The sequence below is a fragment of the Oryx dammah genome, unplaced genomic scaffold (genome assembly GCF_014754425.2).
Source record: "Oryx dammah isolate SB20612 unplaced genomic scaffold, SCBI_Odam_1.1 HiC_scaffold_16, whole genome shotgun sequence".
In the NCBI taxonomy this organism is placed as follows: domain Eukaryota; kingdom Metazoa; phylum Chordata; class Mammalia; order Artiodactyla; family Bovidae; genus Oryx; species Oryx dammah.
Window position 1 is genome coordinate 9,556,964 of NW_024070200.1, and position 25,540 is coordinate 9,582,503.

A 25,540-nucleotide genomic window follows, 5' to 3' on the forward strand; every position below is an offset into this window, starting at 1 on the left:
TATTGGAGTCCATTGAAGTCACAGAAGGAAGTCCATGGCCTTCCTAGTGAGGGAGGTCTTCTTGGTCCATGAACCAGTTGTGAGTGGGTTTTTCTGGAGCTGCACATTTACTTTTCAAGTTTAAAATTTTATTTTTAGTTTACTTTTTAGAAAATAATTTCGGGGCTTCCCTGGTGTTCCAGTGGCTAAGACTCCCTTCTCTCAAAGCAAGGGGCCCAGGTTCGTTCCCTGGTCAGGGAACTAGATCCCACATGCCGCAACTAAGACTCGGCAGAGCCAAATAAATGATTAATTAAAAAAAATTTTTTTTAAGTAAGTAAGTATTTTTGGCCACTCTGGGTCTTTGTTGCTTTGCTCAGGCTTTCTCTACTTGCTCCGAGAGAGGGCTACTCTCCTGGCGGCGGTTTCTCCTGTTGCGGCTTGCAGGCTCTAGGCACGTGGGTTTCAGTAGTGGTTCATGGGCTTAGTTGCTCCGAGGCATGTGGAGTCTAACCAGACCAGGGTTTGAACCCATGTCCCCTGCATTGAGAGGCAGATTCTTAGCCACTGTGCCACCAGGGAAGTCCAGCCTTAAACTTTGTAATTTCCGTAAGGAAACAGGCTGTCCTTTCTGTCGGCCGTGAGAAGGCTTACAGCAAGATTCTTACCCAAGTCCATGGACTGATAGAAGGCAACGGATTGAATTGCTGCTGACCTCTGACTGAGGCAGTTTCTTCAATTGCATAGGAGGCCAAGCCAAAACCAAGCCCACTCTGCTAATAGCCTGGCTATAACTTTGTCACATATATTTTTATGTTGCATTGCGGTCATAGTAGATATCTCGAAATGTAGTTTATGCTCATCACTGTTTCAAAAGCCTGGTAGTTATTAGGCCCATCATTATTAGATCTTGTGATTTAGTGTGTTGGTAAGATTGTGTGTGTGTGATGAATTTGACTTTTAGTTTGTTTTTTTTTTAGTATTTTATAATAATTATTTTTTCTTTGTGAATTCTGTTTATCTATTTAATTTATTTATTATTTTGGCTGCACTACTCAGCTTGAGTTCCCCAACCAGGGATTGAACCCAGGCCCTCAACAGTGAAAGCGTGGAGTCCTAACCACTGGACTGCCAGGAAATTCCTGATTTTTAGTATTTTGTTGACTACGTTTTAATATGATTGGTTTCCTTGTAATCCTAGCTTTTAGTCTCAGCATTTAAAGCCTTTATTATGAGAAGGGGTGCACAGTAACAGTCCATCCCTCTCCCCTCAAATCCTCAACCTGGCTGCAGCTCTTACACATGTTCAAATGTAGCTTTTCTTCTGGAAACTTCCTGGGGCAGGGATGGTGCCCACTTATTTGCTCCCGAGGTTGTAGCATCAAGCTTAGGTAGGAGCATGTGCTTAATTCCTGTGTGTTTCATTGACCTGGAATGAAGTGGTTTGGCAAAACCGGCCAACAGACCCTGGTCTCTTGAACTCTGCCTGCAACTTCACCAAGCTTACCATTAGTGGTCCCCCATCTGAGGTTAGAAGCCTGCCTTCTGAGACTGATTCGTGGGTCTGGGGCCCCTCTGCTCCTCGCCCCACCCTGCTGGATCCCTAGTGTTCTATGCGACGTTTCCGGGTCTCCAAACCACCATGCCTCCCAGGCCCTAGGCATTTCCAACTGGAAGAAGGAGTCTCTAAAACCACAATGCCTTTTGGTGCTTAGAGCTTCCCCGTGCCTTGTCATCTGAAACTCTGGGAGCTTGCTTCTGCTCCTCCCATTCATCGCTTTATAAACACATAAAAGCTGAGCTTTTGGAAGCCAGTCAAGTCACACATCAGACAAGAGATTAAAGCCACAATGAACCAATTTAAACGCCTGCACATTCTAATGTGCTTTTCAAAGGAAGCTTTCAGAGGCAGGGGGTGGCTGCAGGGAACATATTAAGCTATTAGAAAAACATCAAAACAGCTCTGAAGGAGAAACAACAGGTTGAGAGACTGAGCTCTGGGAAGCTCAGAGGGAAGCCCACCCTGGGTCCCCCACTGCCTTCCCCTTGTCCAGCGTGCGTCTCGCCGTCTGATGGCAGAGCTCCCAGGGCAGGGCCAGGGTGGGGCAGGATGCCCAGATTCCCAGTTAACCTCCGTTGAACAACCGACTGATGATTGAGAAACAACAAACAATTCAGCCAATGTTAAGGAATTTCTTTCTTTTTTTTTCATTTTAATGATTGCCCTTTCTGGAAAATTCACAAAGTGCCTGAGAAGAAATATAAGGAAACAGAAAAACGTCCAACTGTGATTCCACCAACCAGACAGTGGTCCTTAACCACATGGGCCTCCACGGACAGCATGCCGGGAGCAAAGAGGCCTGAGGTCACGTGGGATGTGGCTTCTGCCACTTGCCCACACCCCTCTCTCCAGTTCATCACGTGGACACTGTTTTTTGTCTGTTTGTTTGAGCTGCACTGTGAGGCTGTGGGGATCTTAGTTCCCTGACCAGGGATTGATCCCCGCCCCCTGTGGTGAAAGCATGGTGTCCTAACCACTGGACCACCAAGGAATGGGCTTTGTAATGATGAGACTTACCAACCTTTTCTAGGCATAATTTTTTGTGGTTTTGGTCCTTTTGTTTGTTGTTATTGTTTACTTTACTTTGTTAGCCAGGCCATGCAGCATGTGGGATTTTAGTTCTGAAACCAGGGATCAAACGCCTGCTCCCTGAAGTGGAAGCAAGGACCACCAGGGAAGTCCCTTTGTTTTTATTAGCTGTAGAGCCAGGGCTCAGTCATGCCTGACTCTTTGCATCCCCATGGACTATCGCCCGACAGGCACCTCTGTCCATGGGATAACCCAGGCGAGGATACTGGAGTGGGTTGCCATTTCCTCCTCCAGGGGATCTTCCCGACCCAGGGACTGAACCCACATCTCCTGTGTCTCCTGCATTGGGAGGTGAGTTCCTTACCACTAGTGCCACCTGGGAAGCCCTTTGAGCTAGGGTTGCTAAAGATAAATTTTGTTGCATTTTTTTGTATTATCATTAGAGCCTAAGCATTCTCCATCACAAATTCATTTCAAGCTTACTTTTTGTTGGCTGCATAACATTCTGAAGTACAAGTATATGATACTTCCCTTAATTATTCCTATTGCTGGGCATCTGGATTGTTCCTAGTTTTGTCTGGCCATTTTAACAAATACTGTGGTTGGTGTGGGGTGCATGACAGTTTATACCAAGGCAGGGCTGTTTCAACATTAATGGAGGCGTTACTCTGTGCAAGGCATTGTGGGAGAGTGGAGGATAAGCTAGACACAATCCTTTCACCTAAGATGCAGATATAAATAACTAATCCGAAGTGGGTTATAGTTGCCATAAGCAGACAACTAGAACTGAAACACAGAAGAGTTTTTTCTGGGCTTAATGGGATTTTAAGAAAATTACAGGAGAAAAATCTGAAGCTTTGTATCCACAGCTAGAAGGTAAGAGAGGAGGGGGGCAGGATGGCAAAGGGACTGGTTTAGCCAGGAAGACCTCTGCCTGGGGGCAGGTGTCTCTGAAGGCAATGGGTCTCAGCTCAAAGGCAAAGTCAGTGGGTTGTCAGTGGCTGCCAGGTGTAGGTCGTGTATGCTCTTTTGTGATCAGTCAACTGAGCCTGAGTCGTGCCTGACTCTTTGTGATCTCATGGACTGTAGCCCGCCAGGCTCCTCTGTCCATGGGATTTTCCAGGGGAGCATACTGGAGCGGGTTGCCGTGCCCTCCTCCAGGGGATCTTCCCGACCCAGCGATTGAACCTTCATCTCCTGCGTCTCTGACATTGGCAGGCAGATTATCACTGAGCCCCTGGGGAAACCCCAGGTGGTATGTAGGTCAGTGGAAGCACTTAGCCAGTATCTGCCTGGGACCCAGGTTGGTGGAACAGTACAAGTCACAAGACACCAGGCTTGCAGGGGGTCCACAGCCTGAGATGTTCATTCCAGCTGAGGTTTAGGGGCTGGCGTCAGCCTGGCCGATGCCAAAAAATTGTGTTTCTTCAGTGTGAAGGTTTTGTTCCATTCCAATCAAGATTCAGTATCTGTCACAGACATCTCAGCCTGTGTGTTTTAGGACCGGCTTTTGGAGGGGTTTCAAACCAAAGAGAAGAGAGTGGCTCCTGAGTCCCACTGTAGCATCAGAGGGGCGCAGGGAAGTTAGGGCAAAGAGTCTTTGCCAACCCAACACCCTGGGCCCACTCTCTCTGCCCAGCACCCCTCCCCGTCCCCCACCCGGAGAGGCCAGACCTGTTTTTCCTTCTCTGGCGTTTCCAGTCTTGTGGCTCTTTGACAAACACAGTTGCCTCTGGCTGTGTCAAGTCAAGCATCAGAGCATCAGGAAGGGGTTGGGGGTTGGGGGTCCGGGCCCACCCCCAGGGTCAGCCTCCCTTATCCTCGCCCACCGCCCATCAGCCAGCCGGGGTCCCTCCACAGCACCCCCTTCCCCCCTGCCTCCCTGTCCCCCCCGCCGCCCCCAGGCATTCTCACCTGTCTGTCTGATCTCACATGGTCCTGTCTACAGCCCCCGCAGGTGCCATGACTCAGCAGCCCCAGGAGGGCTTCGACAGGAGCGTGGAGGACGCCCGCCAGTGGATGAGGGCTGTGCAGGAGCGGCTGCAGATCAATGACAACACCCAGGGGCCCCGCACAGCGCTGGAGGCCAGGCTGCGGGAGACCGAGGTATGCGGAGGCCATGGCCTCGATAACCCTGCGGCCTTGGCCTTGTCCATCCGTCTCAGGCCTCAGGTTACTCCCCAACTGTTACATGGCAGAAGTGGACAGACCGGTGTTTCTCAAGCTCTGCTGTCTTGGAGTCTCTGGGGTTTAAGTGCAGGTTCTTAGCCAGGAGGTGGATGTGACATTTCTGACATGCTCCTGCCATGGGTCCTAGGATCGCGCTTTCATTGTAAGGCTCCAAAGGCCACTCTCTGGCTCACCCGTCCTGCCAGGAGGCCTCATGCAGCCAGGTGGTCTCTGCCCCTAGCTGGCGCCGGCCCTGCTTCCCACCCCATCTTTGATTCCCTGTGCCTGAGGTCCCTACCCCGGCTCTTCTTGGGCTGGAGTCCGGCTCTACCCACCACCTGGCACAAGGCAGAGATTGGGAAGGCCAGGGCTGAAGGGAGGGGGCAAGCCTGGTGGGGAGAGGAGTTGGCAGCCAAAATCCCTTCCCTTGTCAGTCTTGGCCTTTGTCGTCATTATCATTGTCACCGATCGCCGATTATCAAACGGGTGCCTCTGCCAGGTCACTGGGAGAAGGGTGGTGACGTTCATTCAGCTGCTATTAAGTGCTCGAGCCTGCGCTGTCCGCTTTCATCTTTAGTTTCCCAGAAGCCCTGAGACTGTGATGTAGTGTCCCCACTTTTCAATAATGAAATGGATCCCTAGACACACTGATGGGCCAGAATGAAAGGAGTCGATCTTGTCGGGGCTTGGAGCCAGGGCTGAGTTCAGAGCATCACTGGCCATCTCCATGTAGGAGCCTGGACCCGTGGAAGGGGTGCAGCACACGCGATGCTTGGGTTTATGGCCTAACAGGGACAGGTATACATATAATCTGGCAGCCTCACAAGTATGGAAGAGGTATGTCCCTAACATGGGTTCATGACACTATTCTCCTCCTCTACAACCTTCCGTGGCTCCCCATTGCCCACCAGAGAAAAGCTAGCTTCATCTGACATCAAAAGTCCTCCACCATCTATCTACATGACCCTATTCTCTAGCCTTGGCTTCCCCTGCCAGCCCACCTCCCGGGCACACATCCTCTCCTGTTGGCAGGAAACCTAGATTCCCTGTCACCAAGGCTTTGTGCATGCTGTTGCCTCTACTTGGAACGCCTTTCATTTGGGTCTGAGTGTGCAATGTGAAAAGAAACGCCTGCCACTTTGCCCACGAGTCTTTTCTGATCCCCTCCCCGAGCCCCAGTCCCAGCTCCCGATGCTCCCTGTCTGTGAACAGCCCTGCACAGCACTTGCTGTCTTAGCACACTATCCCTTTGCACCTTGCATGGTTTGGGGGCAGCTCATTACCCTGTGGTGGTAGGTCAGGCTTAGTTAGGTGAAGGCAAGGTGATCCTTAAGGAAGGGCTGTTGGCAAGGGCAAGTGAACGGGCCCTGGAAGCCTCAGGAGCACTTCCATCGGGTGAAATCCTGAGCGTTGGGCCAGGAGCCTAGGTGGAGGGAGCCGCACCCTGGGCGTCCCACCCTGTGCTCGCCCACAGGGCTCAGACCCGCTTGTTTTCTGTGTGCTTCCATGTTTCAACATCGATTTTGCAGTAAGAAAACATTTCACTCCTGCCTTCTGGGGAAAAGGAGCAGCATACCTTCCCCGCCTGCAGTCCGTGGGCCCTCGCCCTGGGGCCTGGGGCCTGGGTGCCTTCCCTCCACCCACTCAGCCATGCGTGACCCCGGTGCCTGTTTGGAGAGTGACCGGATGCAAGTTTCAGTCCAGCTCTGAAGCTTAGTAGCTGTGTGGCCGGGAGTAGGTCCCATGCCCTCCTGTGTGCTGAGGGCTGTGGGGTGCCCTCCTGTGTGCTGAGGGCTGTGGGGTGCCCTCCTGTGTGCAGAGGGGCTGCAGAAGCCTGCCAGTCCCTCACGGAGGAGGGCATCTTCTGTGGAAGAGACTGGAGAGTGGCTGCTCCTGGGACAAGCTGGTGTCCCCCAGGCTAGCAGGTCAGGAGAGGCCTCGGGAGACAAGTGACGTCACTGCTGAGGCTTGAATGAGGAGCGGTGAGCCAGGTTGGGGGATGCACGGGGAAGGAATGGAGGAGTCTGGGGGAGGGGGAGAGCTTGGGGTCTGGGGCGGGCAGGTCTGGCATTGAATTCCCGCTGTGGCCACAGCACCCGGGGAGAGTTTCCGTTGCCCCCTGGGCTTCAGCTTAGCTCCCGGGGAGAGTGCTAGTTATCGTCTTGCAGCGGGGAGGAAGGACCAAGGCCAATAGCTTACTGGCACATTTGGCGAAGGGCAGGGCATGCTGGCAGAGCGGGGCCAGGGCAGGGAGTGTCCCTCACAGCTTCAGTGCAGGGACACCGTCTATGGACTCTCCCAGGCCTCACCCCGTACCTCTGGGGCTGGTCTCCTAGGCCACAGCATCTTGTCTCTTCACCCTCTGGTTCCCAGCCTCCTTGGCCCTGCACTTGGGGCCTCAGCCAGGCTGCTTCCTAACTGGTTTCCAGGCCCCTTAATGGTCAGAGAGCTGCCACATCTCCTAGGACTTGGCTTCCAAAAGTCTGATGCCCTGAACGTGCCGTGTGTTTCCAGCTTTGCTGGAGCCCCCGTCTCACATGTCTGTATAGCACTGAGGCTCGGTGACAGTGCTGCCTCCTCATGAAGGCTTCTTGGATTGCCCACACCCCTCCTTGGAGCGCCGATTTTGTGGCCTCTTACGGTTCTTTTATAGTCATCTGTGCTCTTGTCTACAGACCCCAACACAGCCCGCAAGCATTGGGCCATGTTTATTTTCATCCCAGATTCTAGAACCCAGCACAGTACTCAGTATAGTACCCATCATAGTACTCAACATAGAACTTAGCATAGTACCCACCATAGTACTCAGCACAGTACTCAGGAGAGTGCCCATCATAGTACTCAGCATAGCACCCAGCACAGTACTCAGCATTAGCACCCAGGGGAGTGCCCATCTGGCCTTGACTGCGTAGAGGGAAAGCCCTCACTACATTTCCCCAGCTTTCCTGACCTGCTTCTCCTCTCAGTGAGCTTTGCCCTCCACTCAACCCCACCTAACTGTTGCCCTCACCTGGCTCCTTTGAATCAGAATTGCTTTGCGGTTGCAGTTTTGTGACGCCTTCCCAGCTGTCTTGAGTCTCTTGCCAAGGTCTCCTGGACTTCGTCCTTGGTGCAGACAGGCTGTAGAAGAACCCCACACCAGCCCAAGAGCAGAATCACTGGGCAGAGAAGGAGGTGGAATCTGCTTCTCAAAAGCTGTTTGTCAGCTCAGCCCCAGCCTCTGGTCCCCTGGCCCCAGGCCCTCAGCAGACCTGCCTCTGGCTGATATTCCAATTTGGGGGCAGAGGTTTCTGCGTCAGGCCAGGTGGGGCTTGTGAGCTGCCAGCCTTTGTGACCAGCTCCACTCTCTTTGGCAGGAGGCAACAGACAAACCCCCCTGCAAAGGGCAGTGAATCTTGAGGTCTCCCACGTCTGCCTGATCCAGCCTGTACCTCCCTGGCCAGGAATCAGAGGGCAAAGGTCCAGAGCCCTGGGGCAGACCTTCAGGACACTGGACTCTGGGGGAGGGGCCGTTGACCTCACGGGGCCTTTCCAGGCTTGGCTGGTTCCTTCTGGTGTGGCAGAGATTGAACTTTGCTTCTTCCCCAAGCTGCTGGCTCTCTTCATTCACAGAGCTGGGTTCTGACTGAGCTTAAATTGGGCAGCAGCTCTAGAGGGGGCCTCATGAAGTGCTGCAGAGATGGTTCTGCAAAGCCGAAGTGTCTGCAGGTCCCCAGTATCCCTGCTTAAAACTGGAATCATGGTGGTGCCCATCTTGCCAGCTTGGGAGTGGACATGCGGTCTCCATAGCCCTGGGTGTCAGAAACATCAGATTCCCTTTTTTTCTAATTTATTTTTGGCTGTGCTGGGCCTTCATTGCTGCACATGGTCTTTCTCTAGATGCGGTTGAGCACTTCACTGCAGAGCTTGGTCTTCTCACTGTGGTGGATTCTCTTGTCGCAGAGTGCGGGTCTAGAGTATGCAGGACTTGGTAGCTGCGGCCCATGGGCTCAGTTGCCCCTCAGCACACAAACATCAGATTCTTAATTATTATTATTATTATTTCTAATCGAAATAGATCTCCCTGGTTGACAAGATACTCATCCTCCGCCACCCTGTGGGACCCCTGCTCCCGAGCGATGTGAACTGTTCTGTGCAGGGGTTGGGTGATGATCTTAGTCCAGAGCTTTCCATGGTGGCCCTGGATCCTCAGTAGCCACCAGTCACTATGGTGTCTTTGTCTTCCCCTTTGCTGTTCGCTACTGAGCAGGACTTGGGGGTCCCTGTTGGGTCTTTGCTGCCCCATTACCTTCTGGAGTCCTGCAAATCCTTCTGCTCAGCCTGGCTCCTAAACCCCAAACATAAGCTCTTTCCTTCTCTTGAGGAATCTCCCCATTCTTCACCCTGCAGATCCCAACCCCACCCCACTCAGAGCACACAGACACAGCCCTTGGAAGGAGCTTGTTTAATCTCATTCTTTGCTAATACATGTAGGTGGGGAGGCCCTCTATACTCTCATCATTGTCATCATTATCGTTAACCATTCTCATGTGAAAGTCGCTCAGTCGTGTCCGACTCTTGGTGACCCCATGGACTATACAGTCTATGGAATTCTCTAGGCCAGAATACTGGAGTGGGTAGCCTTTCCCTTCTCCAGAGGATCTTCCCAACTCAGGGATCGAACTGGGGTCTCTTGCATCGCAGGTGGATTCTTTACCAACTGAGTTTATCAGGGAAGTCTCATATGAAGTAACAAAAAGGATTGGAATCATTGCCCATTTGCACAAGCTGGGGGAGGGTCTGCATAATTCAATTCAGTCACTCAGTCGTGTCTGACTCTTTGCAATCCCGTAGACTGCAGAACACCAGGCTTCCCTGTCCTCCACCATCTCCTGAAGCTTGCTCAAACCCATGTCCATCGAGTCAGTGATGCCATCCAACCATCTCATCCTCTGTGGTCCCTTTCTCCTCCCGTCTTCAATCTTTTCCAGCATCAGGCTCTTTTCTAATGAGTCAGATCTTCGCATCAGGTAGCCAAAGGACTGGAGCTTCAGCTTCAGCATCAGTCCTTCCAGTGAACATTCAAGGTTGATTTCCTTTAGGGTTGACTGGTTTGATCTCTTTGCTGTCCAAGGGACTCTCAAGAGTCTTCTCATAATTGCTCAATGGTTCATAAAGTATACTCACATGTCAATGAACTAATAGTATTTTTAAAAAGTAATTTTATAGCCCTATGAAGTGGACAAAGCAGGGTGTTGTTATCACCATCTCAGAGTGATTGACCTGCCTGGGGCCTCACGGCTATCAGCGGGGCAGCATGGCACAGGGCAGGAGGCCCGCCCCAACCCCGCCCACAGAGAGGGCTCAGATGGGCCATCAGTCTGAGAAATCCAGTTACCAGCCTCAGGGAGACAGGCTGGGAACAGCTGGAGCTTTAGGCAAACGCTGTGCTGTCAGTAAATACAGTCAAAACGCAGGTAAAAGGCAGTAGTAACAGTGAACAACTGTGGAGTGATGGAGTATCCCGTGTGGGCCAGGCCATGTGCTAATGGCTCTCCTATCACACTGGTTACCGTAACCCTGGGTAGCATAACCACTGTCTTCCTCCATTTCCCAGCCCTGGAGAATTTACATACCAAAGGTCACACAGGTAGCCGTAGAATTGGAGTCCAGTTGTATTTTGACCACAGAGGCCAAGCTTTATTTGCCAAAGAGCTGGAATAATAACAATGAGTAATGACAGTAGCTGATGCTGATCAGAGTTGTACTATTTGCTAGACGTTGGGTGTCAGCCTTAGTCCTCCAAAAAAGCCAAGGCCAAGATGACATTAAATGTGCAAGAAGTTTAAGAGGGAATCATCTGTGAGAGAAAATGAGGCAGGAACCCGGGAGGCTGGGAGGGACCAGGTCGGTCCAATGCAGGTCTGACCCCGAGTCCAGGAGGACAGGAGCTTCTTAGGCTGCCCTGCGAGTCTAAGGGAGTTTGGTAAGGCCGTGGGGCATCCTGAACCCATCCGAGGAGCCCAGGGTCCCCTAGGGACAGACCTGCCCTCACGTTCCTATTTGTGGTCTCTAGCGGCAGCAGCTGAGGGATTGAGGCCTTGGTGCCAGCTCTAAAGTGGGAGATAATTCTGCAGTCTCAGCAGGGGGCCCTGGCCAAACCTGCTCTGGGCAGTAGACCCGAGAGGCAGATTCTCACGGCCGTGCATCCTGGGACATGCGCGTTGGGTGCACTTTCTCAGTGAAGTCTGAAAAAAAATTTCTGAGAGCTGAGTACGACTATACTCCCACTTTACAGACAAGAAAAGCAAGTTCAGGGAGACAATGACGCTTATCTGGATTTACACAGCTGGAAACAGGCCAGCCTTGGAAGGGAGAGGGCTCCTATCATCGGAATGCTCTGGCCGGTTCTGTGCTAATTTATCTCCATCAAGGCTCGCTTCCACCCCAGGCCCCTCGGCAGAATGCCCGAGGTCACGGGAGAAGGGGCAGGGGCTGTGATTTGAACCCCAGCTCCTCTGGTCTCCATGTCCTGCCTCTTTCTGCATCATGCCACCGTCTTCTCAAGGCTCTGGCTGTTGTCGTGTTGTCTAACTACTGGCTTCGTGTCCACGACAGAAAATATGCCAGCTGGAGCCAGAGGGCCGCGTGAAGGTGGACGTGGTGCTGCAGGCTGCCGAAGCCCTTCTGGCATGCTGCCACGAGGACCAGAAGACCGAGATCCTGGCTCGGCTGAGAGACATCAAGGCCCAGTGGGAGGAGACGGTCACCTACATGACCCACTGTCACAGGTAGGGAGGCCGGGGATCCTGCCAGGCCTTCATCTGCAGGCCTGCTGCCGGCCCGCCATGCCCACCACTGTGCTGGCCTGGGGCTCCCTGCCCGAGCGACGGCTCTCAGTCCAGGGATGGCTGGGAATAGGATGCTCTCTTGGGACGTCAGCCAGCCTGCCTGACTCTTTCTAATAATCGAGCTTAATGATAATAATAGACAGCGGGAGCCCATCGCGTTTTGCCCACAATTAGTTCTTAGGAGGCTTGCCTTGTGTGCCTCCAGCAGAAGAGGCTGAATGGCCCCAGGGGGAAAAAGCCCTGTTGCCTTGTTAGCACTTTAGTCTAGATTTTCTCTTTGTACCAGGGAGCCTGGTGGTGGTGGGCTCTGCCCTGAGATTGCTTTTTGCTCTGCTGGGTACTTGCTGTGTGGCCTCAGGAAAGCTACTTGACCTCTCTGAGCCTCACGTGTCTCATCTGGACAATGGATATCATTGAGGGATTCCCTGGTGGCTCAGATGGTAAAGCGTCTGCCCGCAATGTGGGAAACCTGGGTTTGATCCCTGGGTCAGGAAGATCCCCTGGAGAAGGAGATGGTCATTAAGTGTTTCTTAAAGAAAGTTGTTAGGAGGATGGCAGGAGATACAAATGTCAAGAGCCAGATGCAGCCCTCGGCATACAGGAGGTCTCTGATGGGCAGAAGCTACCAGCCTCCTCTCCATCTTAATAAAATCACAATGAGTGGACTGGCAGGACTTGCATCGTGCTTTCTGCTTTTCAAGCTCTTTCACTGGAATTCCAGACAAAGTGGCTGGATGTTGGCTTTACCGATAGTCCATCTCCATGTTACAGATGGGATACTGAGGCGGGTGCAGAGGCCGGGTGAGGCAGAGTTCGTGACATGCCTGGGAGCCACACACAGGCCCCCAGCCCTCTGTCCCACACTGAGCAGTGATGAGCCCACAGATTCTATTTCCTCTGCAAATGATGATATACACACACTCCCCATGGCAGCCTTCTTGGGACAGCTAGTGGGCACCCATGTAGTAAGAGACAGGGTGGCTGTGTGTGGAGTCCAAACACCAGAGAGAGTGGCTGGAGGACACTGTGCCTCTCTAATGGGAGTTTTGGGCTAGGATTTGGGGTTCTGGTGGCCAAGAGCATCAGCAAGCCAGGGTTCTCAGAGCAGGTCTGGAATCTGAGCTTCCCCGATGGTCAGCCCCATGGGGCTTGCTTCCCAGACAGGAGGGTCTTGTCTAGTAGGACTGGGGTGAGGCCTGAGAGGGTGTCCTTGTGCCCGCCACCCACAGTACCGGGGAGGGGGCAGTGGTACGGACTCCCCGCCCTGAGCCAGGTGGAGGGTGCTCACCGTGCCCGTGGCTTCCACCTGCAGCCGCATCGAGTGGGTGTGGCTGCACTGGAGCGAGTACCTGCTGGCCCGGGATGAGTTCTACCGCTGGTTCCAGAAGATGACGGTGGCGCTCACACTCCCCGTGGAGCTGCAGCCCAGCCTGAAGGAGAAGCAGTGGCAGCTGAGCCACGCCCAGGTGCTGCTGAACAACACGGACCACCAGGCAGTGCTCCTGGACCGGCTGCTGGAGGAGGCGGCCTCCCTGTTCAACAGGATCGGGGACCCCAGCGTGGACGAAGATGCCCAGCAGCAGATGAAGGCTGAGTATGACGCCGTGAAGGCGAAAGCCCAGGTGGGTGATGGGCTGTCTTCACCCATCCATCCGTTTATCCCATCTACCTGTCCAGCCACTCATTTGCTCTCTAAACATCTATCCATCCATCTATCCACCATCTACCATCAACCCACCACCTCCCATCCATCCATCTCCCTACCCTCCTATCCATGTTTATCCACTCACCACCTATCTCCCCACTAAACTCCCAAAGCTCCCATTCACTGTCTACCCACTCACCACTGCATCCACTTACCTACCCAACCTTCCATCTACCCACCCTCTTTTTCACCCATCAGTTTACAAACTCGTCCATCTGCCTCCCCATCAACCTAACCAGATCTCCTATTCCTCTATACAACCACTTAATCACTCAGCCACCGGTCTATTCATTCACCTGCTCATCAACCCACCCTTGTGCTCTTCACACACTTGTACTCATCCATTTCTCCACCACCCACTGTCCACTCTTCACCCACCTACCTTCTGTCTACTTGTCACCTGTCTCTTCACCCACCCACTCAAGCATTTTGTAGCTACCTACCCATCAATCTTCCACGTACCCACCCGCCCAGCCCTCTACCATCCATCCGCCCACTGACACATTATCTACCACCCAGATGGCCAGTGTTGCTCGTGCTTAATACACATCGGCGGCAGCAGCAATACACATGTGGGTACTCAGTATGTGGGTGTTGACTGACTGGCTGATGGACCATGAACTTCACTTCCGCCTGACTCTCCTTTCCTCTTCCTCCCTCTCTCCTCTTGTACTTTAGTCCTTCCTCTTTGTTCTCTCTTGCCCTTCCTACAATCCCTCTGTTCACTCTTTGACCCTATCTCTCATCTTATTCTTTTTTTAAAAAAAAATAGTTTATTCATTTTAATTGGAGGCTAATTACTTTACAATATTGTAGTGGTTTTTGCCATACATTGAGATGAATCAGCCATGGATGTACATGTGTCCCCCATTGTGAAGCCCCCCGCCCCCTCCCTCCCCATCCCATCCCTCAGGGCTGTCCCAGCGAACCGGCTTTAAGTGCCCTGTTTCATGCATCGAACTTGGACTGGTCTCACCTCATTCTTGCCTTGGTTTAAACCGTCCATTGAGTTATTATGTTCAATTTTGTTTCAAGAAATTCTGTTTTGTTTTGTATTATGTCTGTTCTTTGTTCCATTGTCCTTTTTCCTTTAAACTTTGCACTTCACCCAGATAAGGATGCTATCCGTAGGCATTCTAAGCATGCATATTTTACAGTCATCAGGCTGCTCAGGTGGCTGAAGTTCCAGGCCCGATGCTTCTGTCTGTCTGGTCTCCTAACAAGGTGGATTGTTTCTGTGGCGGCTTCGTAATTCTGAGCTGTGAGCTCATCCTATTTGAACCCTATCTGCAGAACCCTGTGGCTGGGCCTGGCACTCAGAGAACTTGTGTTTATTCCAGCCAGGGTGCTGTGGGAAATTACCTTCAGGATTTCTGTTTTCATGTTACTAAATTGTCTTGGGGGTTCCTAAATCAAGTGGGTTCTCTGCACTCGAAGCCCCAGCCAAAATGGTGCAGAGGCTCCTGGCTGCATACTCTGAAAGGTGAATGTTTCTTCATTTGTTTTCTTAGACAGAGCTCAGGCTGAAAGACATATGCTTCTTTCCTGGATTGTGCTGGTGGGAAGGTTTCTTTCTCTAGTTCACCCTTTGACAGAGGAGGAGCCCCTTGAGGGTTCTGCCTTTGTGCAGTGGTCTCCACCCTCTGGGAGCCAGAGTCTTACCTCTTCCCGCAACCTGAGCAACCAAGGAGATGTCAAGCACACTTGTGAGTTTAGTAACCTGTTTTCTGTAGCACCTTTGCATCTGGTCCATGGGAAATTGCTTACCTTGGTGTGTGTGGTGTGTATGTGTGTGTGGTTCTGCATTTAAAACATGCCTGTTACATTTTATCCAGCATTTCTGGCTGGCTGTGGTAGAAGAGTATTCAGGGTTCTAGTCTCCCGTGTTGCCGGAGCTGGAAGTCTCCTGGGTCCTTCAAGTTATGGGAGACGGTTCTATAATAAGCCCAAATCTGGGAATCCGCCAGCAGGAATAGGATGCTAGCCTCTGAATGTTTGGGGAGGGACCTGGGTTCCAGGCAGCCTTTGCTGCTTCCCAGCTGTGTGGCCCCAGGGCCACTCACCCTGAATGAGTGTGCATCTGAGCTTTTTAAAGACTGGAGATCATTTTCCCAGGATAAAGAATGACATCTGCTCTCAGTAGCTATGATAAAAAAAAGTAGCTACAACAATGGTGTCTGCCGTACAGCAGGTGCTGGGAGCCATTCACTCAATGAATGAGAACCCCGCCCCTGCAGCTTGGAGGCTTGGAGGACAGGCAGGTGGGTGGAGCTTGTCTCTAGGAAACATTACCAGTTGGCCCTTCCTCACCGCATCCAAGTCTTCAGGTCTGCCCTGCAGGCCCAAGCAAGGGGAGATGCCTGCGCATGGCCTCCTTGCTGTGACTTTACAGGAAACAGGTTCTTGTGTCAATCAACAGAGAGCTACTCATGCAAGAAGCGGAAAGTGGCTTTGTGTATGTGTGTGTGCACATGTGTGTGGAAGGGACATACTTGGGGAACCCATGAGCACCAATTCTGAAAAATGATCACCTCAGAGGTTCTCATCGTCCCTCCAGGGGACTCTCCCCTCCATCGGATCCAAAAAATAAAATAAAATCGTAGAAATCACAGCTCTTATTGGCGACCACTTCCTTTTCTAAGTCCCTTCATGTCTTTGCCCTCACTTCATCCTCCCTGTCTTCTTATGTCGTAAATAGAGAAGGTGTGTGTGACTGGGACCCCTTTTTTAACTTAAAAAATAATCCACAGATAAACAGCAAGGTCCTATTGTATGAAACAGGGAACTGTATTCAATATCCTGTGATAAACCATAATGGGAAAGAAAGTGAAAGAGAATGTACATGCCTGTATAACTGAATCACTTTGCTGTAGAGCAGAGATGAACACAAAATTGTAAATCAACTATACTTTAATAAAAAATTTTTTTTTTTAATAATTTAAGGGTTGGATACCACTGGCCCTTAGAAAGAACTAGAAGTCCTGGCGACTTCCTACGTGGGCTCCTCCTTTGGTGGAGCCCCGGGTCCTGGATGAGCCACTGCACCTGTGCCCGTCAGAGGAGAGTGGAGGGGGGCAGCTAGAACTCTTGTGGGTCAGGCTCAGAAAGCGGAAGCAGTGGTACATGGGAGGTTTTGAGTTCCTGGATGAGGGAGCAGGTTTTTTCCTAAGGGTTTTCCGGAGGCAGAGCCCAGCTGGCAGCCTCCTGGGCTAGGAGTGTGGGGGTTCTGCCTTTTAAGGATGTGGTGGGGGTGGTGCAGGGAGAGCTGCCGCCCTGGCTGAAGCCCTCGGAGTTGCCAGATGAGCTGATGAATTCTGACCTTGATGTGGAAACTGGGGGTTGGGAGGGGGCGTGGCAGGATATTGGACCCCATGAAAGAAAGCAGTTTGGTTTGGACTTTTGGGCTGTTGGCTGAAACTCACAGATGCTTGATTTTCTCTTTCTGGATGTCAGAAGTTTGGGAGCTCTGTTGTAACTCATGGAAGCCCAGGTAGCTCTTGGAAGGGGGCTGGGATGGGGATGGCAGACATGGAGCTGTTTCTTGTTTGTCCCAGAGCAGGCTGCATAAGGTTGAAAGGTGCTGGATGGGGAGGGGCCAGGGCCGGCCCCTGCAGAGCCTCTGAGGTTATATTCAAGCTGTCGTGTGAATGTGCCCTTTGCTGGAGAGAACAGCCATAGTCTCCATTGGATTCTTAGATCATGCCGTGACCTTCAGAAGACAGAAGCTACAGAGAGGGGCAAATTTTTGCAACACCTTTACAAGGTTCTTCATTAGTAAAATAGGGAGTAGCCTTCCCACATTCCCTGACATCAGCCTCCTAGGCATACCCTATACCGGGCCTGCCAGCCCCAGAAAAAAGGAGAACACTCTGGCCCCATCCTATGCAGGGTGGGGGACGTTGCATGTCCAGTAGCCCTGAGGTTCTTGGTGACCCAGATGCCTCCTAGTCACCTGCTCTCTGTACATTTGATGAAAGCCTCGCCTTGTGTTAAAGGCAGATTAAAAAGCCACTCTGAGGAGGCAACGGAAATCCTCCTACCCCGGTGACGAGAGCCGTGCAGGGATCCCTAGAGGGCCAGGCCTATTCTCAGGGCGGGCACGGTCCCTGGGATATTGTCTTAGCCTGCTTGGGCCAGACAGAAAAGAACACCATAGACAGGGCAGCTTTAAAAGCAGGAATTTCTTTCTCACAGTTCTGGAGACTGGGAGGGTGGAACTCAAGGTGTCAGCAGATTTGGTTCCCACTGAGGAAGGAATGATGCTGAAGCTGAAACTCCAGTACTTTGGCTACCTCATGCGAAGAGTTGACTCATTGGAAAAGACTCTGATGCTGGGAGGGATTGGGGGCAGGAGGAGAAGGGGACAACAGAGGATGAGATGGCTGGATGGCATCACGGACTCGATGGTCTGAGTGAACTCTGGGAGTTGGTGATGGACTGGGAGGCCTGGCGTGCTGCGATTCATGGGGTCGCAAAGAGTCGGACACGACTGAGCGACTGAACTGTACTGAACTGAGGAGTCTCTTCCTGACTTGCAGACATCTGCCTTCTTTCTGTGTCCTCACACAGTGGAGAGGGAGGTGTCTGCAGGCCCTCTGATATCTATTCTTATAGAGGGACTCATCCCATCATGAGGACCCCACCCTCATGACTTCCTCTGATCCTGATTACTTCCCAAAGGCCCCCCCTCCAGATATCATCACTTTGAGGGTTAGGGCTTCAACAGGTGAATTTGTGAAGCAGCATCTCAGTCTACGGGAAATACTGTCTGTGTCACTTTCATTTATTCATTCACTCCTGGCCGCCCTGGGTCCTCGCTGCAGCTCACGGGCTGTCTCCAGGCGCGTGGGCTTCTCCCGCTGCCAGGCGTGGGCTCCAGGGCACACAGGCCTCAGTGGCTGCGGCACACGGGCCGAGTTGCCCTGCTGCATGTCTGGCATCTTCCAGACCAGTGATCAGACCCGTGTGCCCTGCACTGGCAGACAGATTCTTAACCACTGGACCACCAGTTCAGTTCAGTTCAGTTCATTTCAGTCGTTCAGTCGTGTCTGACTCTTTGCGACCCCATGGATCTCAGCATGCCAGGCCTCCCTGTCCATCACCAACTCCCGGAGTTCACTCAGACTCACGTCCATCGAGTCAGTGATGCCATCCAGCCACCTCATCCTGGGTCGTCCCCTTCTCCTCCTGCCCCCAATCTCTCCCAGCATCAGAATCTTTTCCAATGAGTCAACTCTTCACAAGAGGTGGCCAAAGTACTGGAGTTTCAGCCTTAGCATCATTCCTTCCAAAGAAATCCCAGGGCTTAGGAAAAAAAACAAACAAACAAAAAAAGAAATCCCAGGGCTGATCTCCTTCAGAATGGACTGGTTGGATCTCCTTGCAGTCCAAGGGACTCTCAAGAGTCTTTTCGAACACCACAGTTCAAAAGCATCAATTCTTCGGCGCTCAGCTTTCTTCACAGCCCAACTCTCGCATCCATACATGACTACTGGAAAAACCATAGCCTTGACTAGACGGACCTTAATCGGCAAAGTAATGTCTCTGCTTTTGAATATGCTATCTAGGTTGATCATAACTTTTCTTCGAAGGAGGAAGCGTCTTTTAATTTCATGGCTGCAGTCACCATCTGCAGTGATTTTGGAGCCCCCCAAAATAAAGTCTGACACTGTTTCCACTGTTTCCCTATTTCCCATGAAGTGATGGTACCAGATGCCATGATCTTTGTTTTCTGAATGTTGAGTTTTAAGCCAACTTTTTCACTCTCCTCTTTCACTTTCATCAAGAGGCTCTTTAGTTCCTCTTCACTTTCTGCCATAAGGGTGTGTCATCTGCATATCTGAGGTGATTGATATTTCTCCTGGCAATCTTGATTCCAGCTTGTGTTTCTTCCAGTCCAGCGTTTCTCATGATGTACTCTGCATATAAGTTAAATAAGCAGGGTGACAATATACAGCCTTGACGCACTCCTTTTCCTATTTGGAACCAGTCTGTTGTTCCATGTCCAGTTCTAACTGTTGCTTCCTGACCTGCATACAGGTTTCTCAAGAGGCATAGACTTGGATTACCATAATATTGAATGGTTTGCCTTGGAGACAGAGATCATTCTGTCATTTTTGAGATTGCATACAAGTTCTGCATTTTGGACTCTTTTGTTGACCATGATGGCTACTCCATTTCTTCTGAGGGATTCCTGCCCGCAGTAGTAGATATAATGGTCATCTGAGTTAAATTCACCCATTCCAGTCCATTTTAGTTCACTGATTCCTAGAATGTCCACCACCAGGGAAGTCCTATTAACATCTCAGCTTTCACCAAGGAGAGTTCTTTCCCTCATTTATTCTGCTAGTTAACAGGCCACTATCTTTGCCTCTAAAAATCCAGTTTTGACTTCTGATATGTTAATTAGCAAGGCCTCTGGTGTTGGTAGGGACAGGACCACAGAAGCATGGTAGGGTCACTCTGGACTGGGGCCTTTGAGACCACCCTGTGGTGTGGGGCGGATTCTTGACCAGGACAAAGGGCTGAGCCCGGGGATGAACAACGGCACAGTCAGCCGAAAGCAACTGAAAGTCAGGAAAGGACAGAGCAGGCTGGTTGCCAGGAGGCGGGGCCTGCTTGTTTACTTTGCTGGTGGTTTTCAATCCAGAGATTCTGTTTTCGGAGGGCCAGGCAAATAGTAGCATCCGCCTCCTCCCTGCCTCCCAGGGCAGGGGCCATGTTTGTTTGGCATCTCAGCCAGGAGTCAGGGCCCTTCCTGCAGCTCTTTGCAGAGGCATGATTCCACGCTGCCCTTGTTAATTGGTTGGGTTTTGACATTCCTGACGACTCTGCCCACACAGATGGGTTAATTGTTGGGTCTAATGAGTGGAGGTGGAGCGCTCTCTCATTTGTCAGGCACATTCCTCCGACGTGGCCCGCCGGGCCGCGGCTGAACTGTGTTCTGTGATCTTGTTCTGCCTGGCACGGAACGCGGCTGGATGCCTGCCCTACTCTGCCGCGTTCCTCTCTGAGCGCCTGCTCACCATCACAGAGGCTTTTGTTTACTCTGGATTTCCCCGAGCACCAGCACCTCGTCCTTCACACACACAGAGCCACCAGCCGGCACTTTTCTTGGACAGTTGGCTTCGGTACAACATTTATCACCATCAGCGTCAAACCAGGGGCCCAGCCTTTAATTCTCTGCTTAGTATTCTTGACCCACTTTGTTTTATAAATGAATCTTCCTGTGGAGGGAGGAAGCTGGGAAGGATGCTGGTGGATGCAAATAACCCCGGGAGGAGGAGGAGCCAGCAAGAGAGACATGAAGGAGCCTGTCACTGTGCCTCGGTCCACTTTCAGAATTCAAGCAGCCTCGTGTTTCCCATCCGCCAGGCGCTAATGTTGAAATTCTGAGCCTCACTCCCCTAAGAGAATTTTCAGCTCTTTACTGAAAGACTTGGTCTTGTATCTTGATTTCCCCATCCCTGAAATGGGAATATTATTTCTCACTTGCTATGGTAGTTGCAAAGGTTTAAATGGGGCTTCCCAGGTGGTGCTAGTGGTAAGGAACTCACCTGCCAATGCTGGAGATGCAAGACGGGCTCCATCCCTGAGTCAGGAAGATCCCCTGGAGTAGGAAATGGCTACCCACTCCAGCGTTCTTGTCTGGAAAAATTCCATGGGCAGAGGAGCCTGATGGGCTACAGTCCATGGGGCTGCAAAGAGTCGTGTATGACTGAGTATACACACACCCATGCTGAAATAGCTAGAGACTATCTTAAGAAAACATATTTTTAAAAAAGGTTTAAATGAATCAGTATTTCTAGATTTGATGAGGAGCTTCTCCATGGGAGGCGAAGGCACATACAGATAGCCAGGGAGGTTATTCAAATCCACGTGTCTATCTACCCTTCCCAGTTGAGAACTGTTGACTCAGCATTGTAGAAGGTCAGGACCTTCCTGAACTCGGCCTGGCCCCATGGCTGAGAGCTGAGGTCAGCAAACTATGGCACGTGGGCTCAAGCCAGGCTAATGCCTGATATTTTTATGACCTGTGAACCAAAAAGAGTTTTTATATTTTTCAATGATTAGGGGGAAAGTAAAACAGAATATTTCATGACATTGTGAAAATGGTAGGAAGTTCAAACGTTAGTGTTCATGATTCATTTGACTGGAATACAACCCTTCCTTATGGATTTGCCTGTGGCTACTTGTGTCCTGCAAAGTAACTAGCACATAAATGGTTGAGAAGTTGCAACAGAAACCGTGTGGCAGGCAACCCCGGGATATCTACCATCTGCCAGAAAGAAAGGGTCTGCCACCATCTGGGCCTGCGCAGTTTTTGGAATCTGAAACTCGCCATGGTGATCATGTACACGGAGGTCTTAGGGCAGTGCTGGGGCCTTGGTAAGCGCTCGGGTGGTGGTGATATGTAGTTGTTGCTATTCAGTAGCTCAGTCGTGTCCGACTCTGCGACCCCATGGACTGCAGCACGCCAGGCTTCCCTCTCCTTCACTGTCTCCCAGAGTTTGCTCAGATTCATGTCCCTTGAGTTGGTGATGCCGTCCAACCATCTCATCTTCTGTTACCTCCCTTCTCCTCTTGCTTTCAATCATTCCTAGCACCAGGGTCTTTTCCGATGAGTCGGGTCGTTTCCGATGAGTCGGTTCTTTGCATGTAGTTGTTGCCACGGCCGCTTTCCAAGGACATGGCAGGAAAAAAGCCAGCTGTGTGGTTGACAGACCCAGCATTGACATGCTGTGGTCTGTAAAGCCAAGAGTGTCTTGGCTGGTAGCTAATAAGGCAGAGAAGAGTGTCTGAGATCTTTGTGTCCAGTGAAGGGGTTGAGGGTCGGTTGCATCACATGCTCTACACACACACACACATGCACACACACACACGCGCGCGCGCACACACACACACACACACACACACACAGAGTCAGGCCTGGGAGGCCAGGGACAGGCTGGGCTGGGGACCCTCATGACCCTCTCCTCCTCTCCCACAGGACAGAGTGGACCTGCTGGAGCAGGTGACCCGCGAGCATGAGCATTTCCAGGAGAGTGTGGACGAGTTCCAGCTGTGGCTGAAGGCGGTGGTGGAGCGGGTGCATGGCTGCATGGGGCGGAAGTGCCGGCTGAGCACCCAGGACCGTCTCTCGGCGCTGCAGGTGACCCCCGCGAGTCTCCGCCGGAGGAGGGAGGGCTGCTCAGGGCGGGTGGGTCTCTGTTAGGGTTTATTTACTAGGATGGGGCCGGGAGGGTGGGGAGCCCAGAAGGTACAACCATCCCCACATACAGGCCCCGAATGAGGATAAGCATGGGATCTGGTGTAGAATGTGTCTGGGGCCTCAGCTGCTTTATGGAAATCTCTGAGTCAGCAGGATGTTTAGACACCAAGACCGCGGCAGCATGGTCTCACATGGGGACATCTGGCCATGGAGATGTCTTTGGCTGTCACAGCTGGGGGCAGGAGTGCCCCTGGCATCTGGTGAATGGAGGCCAGAGATGCTGCTAAACATCCCGCAAGGCGCTGGACAGCCCCCGACAGCAAAGCGTTATCTGGCCTCACATGTCAGAATGTGAGCGTAAGGAGCACTGGGGTAGGCATGGAAATTGCAGTGGGAAGAATCTGGGTCCACTCTGGCCTACCTGACTTCCATGACCTCAAATGTGCTCTGCTGCTGCTGCTGCTGCTAAGTCGCTTCAGTTGTGCCCGACTCTGTGCGACCCCATAGACAGCAGCCCACCAGGCTCCCCCATCCCTGGGATTCTCCAGGCAAGAACACTGGAGTGGGTTGCTCTGACTCCCACTGTAAAGTGAGTGGGGAGATTCTCTTCAATAATGCCAGCAGCACTTTATAATTTTTACCACAGTTCTACAGTATCTGTACCATTTGGTTTTCTCCAGGCAAGAATACTGGAGTGGGTTGCCATTTCCTGCTCCAGGGGATCTTCCCAGCCTCGTCATCAAACCCACGTCTCACATGCCTCCTGCAATGCCAGGCAGGTTCTTTACCACTCTGCCACCTGGGAAGCACGTGCAAGGCGTATTTGTCACTAAAAAGGAATAAAGTGCCATTATACATGACAACATAGAAGAATCTAAAAACATTATACTGAGTGAAAGAAGCCAGTTTCAAAAATTAACTTATTCTCTGATTTCAAATAGATGAAATTCTAGAATATTCTGGCATGTTAGACATGCTCTGTATTTTGATAGCAATATGAACTTCATGGGCATGTATACTTCTCAAAACGCTCTGAAGAGTAACACTCAGGAGCTGCATGCTGCTGCTGCTGCTGCTAAGTCGCTTCAGTCGTGTCCGACTCTGTGCAACCCCAGAGACGGCAGCCCACCAGGCTCCCCCGTCCCTGGGATTCTCCAGGCAAGAACACTGGAGTGGGTTGCCATTTCCTTCTCCAGTGCATGAAAGTGAAAAGTGAAGGTCAGTGTCCGACCCTCAGCGACCCCACGGACTGCAGCCTTCCAGGCTCCTCAGTCCATGGGAGTTTCCAGGCGAGAGTACTGGAGTGGGGTGCCCAGCCTTCTCCGCTGCATAGATTTCCTCAGCTTACAGTGTGGCTGCGTTTGGATGAGCCCATCATTGGTTGAAAATACTGTAAGCTGAAAATACATTTAATATACCTAACCTACAAAGCATCCTAGCTTAGCCCAGCCTACCTTAAGTGTGCTTAGAACATTTCCATTTGCCCAAAACCTTCTAACACAAAGCCTGTTTTATGATCGTGCTGAATATCTCAAGTGATTTATTGAATACTATAGTGAAAGTGAAAAATAGATTGGTTTACACTCATTGCCACTGCCCAGCATCATGAGAGAGCATCGTGCTACTTATCACGAGCGTGGGAAAGGATCAAAATTCAAAGTGAGATTTCTGCTGAATGCATATTACTCTCATGCCATCATAAAGTCAAAAAATTGTTAAGTTGAACCATTTTAAGTCAGAGACTGCCTGTACTTTACTCCATGTAAATTACACTTCAATAAAAGGTGAAAAAAAGATTTTGAAGGTATTTTTAAGTAAACCAGACTTAAAAGTGTTTATTTAGGAAGTTTTATAAAACCGTTTATATTTTTAAAGTTAAAAGTTGGTGAATATTTATTTTAAATGAAAGGTTATATCATTGTTATGAATGAAATACCAGTTCTCATTCATAATTAGTAGATAACTATACAAATATGTGTAATGACACCAGATGGGGTCGTTAGGTTCTATTCAGGTCTGTACTTTTGCCAGCTGAAGGCTCCAAGCCTGAGGCTGCCTCTGTCTTTGTTAAAAATGAAGATTAGGGTCTTCACTGCAGGTCTGTTCGTTAAAGACTCCACACTTCCGATGCAGGAGGCATGGGTTCCATCCCTGGTCAGTGAACGAAGAGCCTGCGTGCTGCATGGTGCAGTCAAAAATAAATACGTAAAAATATTAAAATAAAATAGGAAGATTAACAAATGTCAGAGAGTGTTGAAAACAGAGAAGTACCCAACAGAGACTTTCCCTTTGACTTAATCAAATAGCTTGTAAATGACATGGCAAGGGAATTACATCCTTAATGTTATAAAGGCAGACAGTCCACCCCTTGGAAAGATGCCCAGGCTCCAGCCCAGCGCTAGGAATTAGCACTTGGCATGATGTTCCCAGGGGCCTTGGGAAACGCAGCAAGTGTTTCCTTTTCCCCTCATATTTTTTTTTCCCCATCCTCTCCCCGCTCTAGGGCATTGCCGATGATTTTCCTAAGGGTGAGGAGTCCTTGAAGAGGCTGGAGGAGCAAGCCGTGGGGGTCACCCAGAACACCTCTCCTCTGGGTGCAGAGAAGATCACCAGAGACCTGGAGGAGATGCGGGATGTTCTGGAGAAGCTGCGTGGGCTCTGGGAGGAGGAGGAGGGAAGGTTGCGGGACCTGGTCAAGTCCAAGGGAGCCTGTGAGCAGCAGAGGGGGCAGCTGGAGGCTGAGCTGGCAGAGTTCAGGAAGGACCTTCAGAGGTTGGCGGAGGAGGGCCTGGGGACCACGGCCAAGGCAGCGACCGAGGATGAGCTGGTGGCCCACTGGAGACTCTACTCGGTAAGCAGAGTTTGGCGACACCACAGGACGATCCAGGTGCTGTGTGTGCCTCAAGGCATCCCCACTTGGAGCTCCTCCATGTAGTGGAAAGATCCTGCTAAGTCTCAAGCACACTTGCTCTGGTTTTCTTGATTTTGGATCATCTAAGTTCCAAGTATAGTAGGCAAATTGAGTGCTTGTACCCATTTTCCAGATGAGGAAACTG

At 51.2% G+C, this 25,540-nt stretch overlaps 1 protein-coding gene across 1 annotated transcript in view; it reads left to right on the top strand.

The window, feature by feature from the left end:
* SYNE3 (spectrin repeat containing nuclear envelope family member 3) overlaps window positions 1–25,540 on the top strand; it is a 106,466-nt gene that overhangs the window by 41,109 nt on the left and 39,817 nt on the right. The window contains exons 2-6 of the mRNA XM_040257092.1: window positions 4,518–4,675; window positions 11,336–11,508; window positions 12,881–13,190; window positions 22,263–22,424; window positions 24,988–25,335. Coding sequence (XP_040113026.1) covers window positions 4,532–4,675; window positions 11,336–11,508; window positions 12,881–13,190; window positions 22,263–22,424; window positions 24,988–25,335 — 1,137 coding nt within the window. The 5' untranslated portion in view covers window positions 4,518–4,531. The remainder of the gene's footprint in view (window positions 1–4,517; window positions 4,676–11,335; window positions 11,509–12,880; window positions 13,191–22,262; window positions 22,425–24,987; window positions 25,336–25,540) is intronic.